The following is a 4,618-nucleotide window of genomic DNA, read 5'->3' on the forward strand; positions in this document are numbered from 1 at the left end:
CCCCTTGAACCCCGCTGCGCATGCCCTAAACATTCTTGAGGAGCAGCAACTGATAAAATAATCAAAGGAAACTAAAGAAGCAATTAAGTTGCATAGTCAAATGTGCATATATATATATAATCAATGCACATGGAAATTGAATTTTAAGATCCCTTCAAAATGGGAACTTCACATGCATGCCCAGATAACAAATTGTGATTCAGAAAGTTAAACTTGCAACTCAAAACAACCAAGTTGACCACGTGAAAACTGAAGTACATATGCAGAAACAAAAGAAGTACCTTTCATTTGGTCAGGAACTCATAACTAATTGTATCATAAATAGTTTAGTTATATTCAAAAGATTAAAGTCAAACACTGTTGGCATTTCAAAGGATAATTTTATTATTCTGATAATTTAGATCGTTTATCTCGGTAGGGCAGAGGGAGTTAGTTGGATACAGTTGAAGGATTTTGCTTTATTTTTCGGTTCAATTTTTTTTGGCTCAACTTCAACTTATATCAATCAAATTTGAATTGACAATCTTATCCAATTTCTACATTTTGATCACAAATACACAGTTAAGATTGATATATATCACCTAAAAACATTCAAAAGGCTATCTACGCTACTCTATCAAAACCTATAGTGTGCACTAAAAAGACCTACAAAACAAATTCAAATACCCAGGGTTTATTATGAAGATACATTCCCAATAAAAGTGGAAAATGAAAAGGAGAAATAATTGTGTACCTTGTTGGAGTGGTGACGGCGAAATCCATCCAACGACTCTCATTAGCTGTCCACTTAACAATTCGACCATCAGATAAACCGGTGAATGGACCGTCGCCGTAGAAATCGAAGGCGAAACTCTCCGGTCCCAAAGCGCCGGTGGTAGGAATCAGATGGAAGTCAGGGAAATGAACTGTGAACATTGACTCTCCATGTTTTGGACTCTCGCCAGAAGAATCGAAGAGGCTTAAGAGAAGGGCAAATGATATCGCCAACACAAAGAAGAGTTTCATCATTCTCCCTTTTCTTCCCACCCTAAACTGTGGCTTGTGGTAAGAGTGATTATTCTCTTATATATAAACTAATTTCAAAATTAATAAATAGTTATTCTTATACATGTCGACTTCGTGTCAAAAACTCAACACTAAATAGTTATATTATTGTATTCTTGGGGTTCGTGGATCATGCATTTGTCATCAGGCATTTGTTAGTTCATATGTTAATTTTTTTCTGTTCAAACATTTCTTTCTTACTGCTTTATTATGAAAGATACATTTCCTTCTTACTTACCAGACATTCATACATGATACTACTCACGTAACTAACATTGTCAAGATAAAAGTTTTGCCGTTTATGGAATGAGATTACAAAGAAATCAAACAATATATTCTTCTAGTCTGCCTCAATTCGTGTATCAATTATGCATATATGACATATAAGTTTCAATGATTATATATAATATGATTATTCATTTCTAAATTGTCTATAAATAAACATTAAAAACAAAAAAAATAAGTAAAATTCATACTCCCTCTGTTTTTAATATAAGTCGTTTTATAATTGTGAACGTAGATTAAGAAAATCATTATTTTTTATATTTTCTAAACAAAAATATTATTAATTATTTACCTAACTACAAATCAACCAATAATAAAATAAAATGTATATTATCATTGGTCATATAACATTAAATGTTAGTAAATTTTATATAGAAAACCGAAAACGTCATATAATTTGGAACATAAAAATTTCTTTAAAACGATTTATATTAAAAAAACGGAAGGAGTATTATATTTCTCTTATTAAAACAAAAACATTCACTTGGACCCAATTTTTTTTGTAAGATTTTAAATTAAATATATCCTTATACTATAAAGTTATATACCCACATGTATTTATTAAATTATTCCTTCCTTATAAGTTGAATGTTTTAGGAAATAAAATAACCAACACTTTTAATTATATATTTTTATTTCTTTACGAACCAACATTTTTTAGATATATCTATTAATTAGCTTTTTTTTTGAATCAAAACCTGCCCAACCGAATGCATATATATAATAAAATTATTTTAATAACTAATGTAAGTACGTGGAAGCCCCCTTGGTCCAGTGGTTTGACTAATGGTTCACTAATGCTTATACACCATGAGGTCTGAGGTTCAAAACCAGAAAACGCAAATTATGCAGATTTTGGAGAAAAAAAGTTACAAGAGATTTAAAAAAAAAAAAACTAATCTAAGTACATGTTTTCTGTAATTTATTTTTTTAATAAAATTGAAAACATGACCCGCTCGGATACGCCAGTCCAGATCTAGTTAGATGGAGTATGTTTGTGATTTTTTATGCATAGTATACATGTAGATGGTATGATTGCTTACAAAACGCCGGAGATCGAGGGATCACATTTAGATCATTGTATTAAAAGTAGATATATTTTGCGTATTCTCTGTAATTTTCCCCAAAAAATTCTGCAGATTTGATGTTTATCTAATTAGCATCAGTTTTACAGGTTTGGGTAAAGTAATGTTATTCGACGACCAAAACAAATTATATATGGAAAATTAACATTTTCCTTACACAGAAAATTAAACGTTGAATGAGGAAGAATGGAAGAGGTAAAAGACAAAAATACATTTATATGATAGCATTAACTAATCTAGATTTAAGGTTTAGAGTTAAGGAGTGGAATTTTGAGAATATGATTTCTAATTAAAAAAATAGAACATTTATATTAAAATTTTTAAAATAAAAATGACTATTTTGGTTATTTTTCTAATTGAATACTATTTTTGTGACAAAAAAAAATTAAAATGGTTATTTGAGAAAATTGCTCAAATTTAAACATTTAAAACCAAAAATAATATAAAACCACAACGCGATCAATATCTTACTACTTACATTTTAGTATGTAACAAAAAATAAATGTTTTTTTGTTCACCAAATAATAAATGCTTTTGTTTGATTTTTTAGGCATAAATAAAACATAAATTTTTAATGATAATAATTATAATTATAATAATTAAAAAAAAGACAAAGGAGGTTGGAGGAAGTGAATCGCAGGAGAAGGGGGGCAATGGACAGAAAAAGAAAAGGCATGCAGCTCCACTCAGCAACCTATTCGTTTTTTTGGTAAAAACAACCTATTCGTTGTGTTGCCTTCTGAGTTCTGACCATTTTAAAAATTTTGTTTGCCATCAAACCCATCCAAACAAACAATGCCATAAACATCAGAGTCAATTAAAGGAAATAATCATAAAAAAGAATGTGACAACCATATTAGTAGAAGAGAACAAGAATGTGACCACATATTGTTTACAAGTATCCCGTTTTTATCTTGTCTATTATGGTTAGTGGTCTGGACTGCACAGGCTGGTCATAAGCCTCGCACCTTTTCAGATTGGTTTATGAACTTCAGATTTTTTTTTGAACTTCGAAATTTATATATATATATAACGGAGCACTCACATGTCTTTAATACTAAATATATCCCTATTCACCACATAGAACCGGCCGGAGCTTTACTAATTATTAATCATGAAATGTTGACCGAACAGTAAGCCATTTACCTGGATCCCATTTACCCGATGCTGCAACCATGATTCACTACAAAAAAACACATGCTTAACGATGAAATTTAACGAGGAAAAACAATCTTCGTAAATTTACGTCGATTTTACGAGAAACTTACGTGGAAAACTAATGTCATCGTTATTTCCTCGTAAAGTTACGACAAAAGCGTTTTGTCGTAAAGTGGATGTAATTTGACGAGTATTTTACGAGGAAATACGACGTAAACTTCGCGTGTTATTTACGAGGAAATAATTTACGTGTATTTAGCGAGGAAATTTTGAATCCACCAACTTTGTAGGTGTTACACGTTTTTTTTGCCACCTAATTAATTTTCGTCGTAAATTCATAGGAAAATTACAAGTACCAGATTCGAAATTTCCTATAAATATGGATGTTTGAACATCATTTTAAACACACCAACAACAAAAAACGTGAAAGAAAAAAAAATGGCTGGCTCCGGGACTATTTACGAGTTGCGGAAGTGGATGTATATGCATAGAGATGCTAACGGGAGAGTGACGAAAGAATACCTTGCGGGCCTGGAGACATTTATGCATCAAGCAGATTCAACACCGCTCGCCCAAGAAAGCGGTAAGATGTTCTGTCTTTGTCGGAAATGCAACAATTCGAAACTGGCAAACTGTGAAAATGTTTGGAAGCATTTAATAAATATATTTTTCACGCCAAATTACTTTATTTGGTTTCAACATGGAGAAGATTTTAATTGTGATCAGAATGAAGCTAGTAGTAGTAATAGCAATTTTCAGGAAAAAGAACCGGTCGATCATCATTTTCATAATGAACATAGTTACCATCAGGAGGAGATGGTAGATTATGATAGGGTTCATGATATGGTAGCTGATGCATTCGTAGCTCATAATGAAGATGAAGAACCTAATATAGATGCAAAAAAGTTTTACGAAATGTTAAACGCGGCGAATCAACCACTTTACAGTGGTTGTAGAGAAGGTCTCTCTAAATTGTCGTTAGCTGCTAAAATGATGAATATTAAAACTGATCACAATCTACCTGAAAGTTGCATGAACGAATGGGC

The 4,618-nt window shown here is 31.3% G+C and overlaps 1 protein-coding gene across 1 annotated transcript in view; it reads right to left on the minus strand.

Moving 5' to 3' along the window:
- The window catches only part of LOC106340336 (protein STRICTOSIDINE SYNTHASE-LIKE 2-like), a 2,966-nt gene extending 1,815 nt beyond the window's left edge, over positions 1-1,151 (minus strand). The window contains exon 1 of the mRNA XM_013779220.1: positions 734-1,151. Within this exon, the coding sequence (XP_013634674.1) occupies positions 734-1,008 (275 nt within the window). The 5' untranslated portion in view covers positions 1,009-1,151. The remainder of the gene's footprint in view (positions 1-733) is intronic.
- Between the last annotated feature and the right edge of the window lie 3,467 nt (positions 1,152-4,618).

This window comes from Brassica oleracea, chromosome C4 (assembly GCF_000695525.1).
Source record: "Brassica oleracea var. oleracea cultivar TO1000 chromosome C4, BOL, whole genome shotgun sequence".
NCBI classification, from domain to species: domain Eukaryota; kingdom Viridiplantae; phylum Streptophyta; class Magnoliopsida; order Brassicales; family Brassicaceae; genus Brassica; species Brassica oleracea.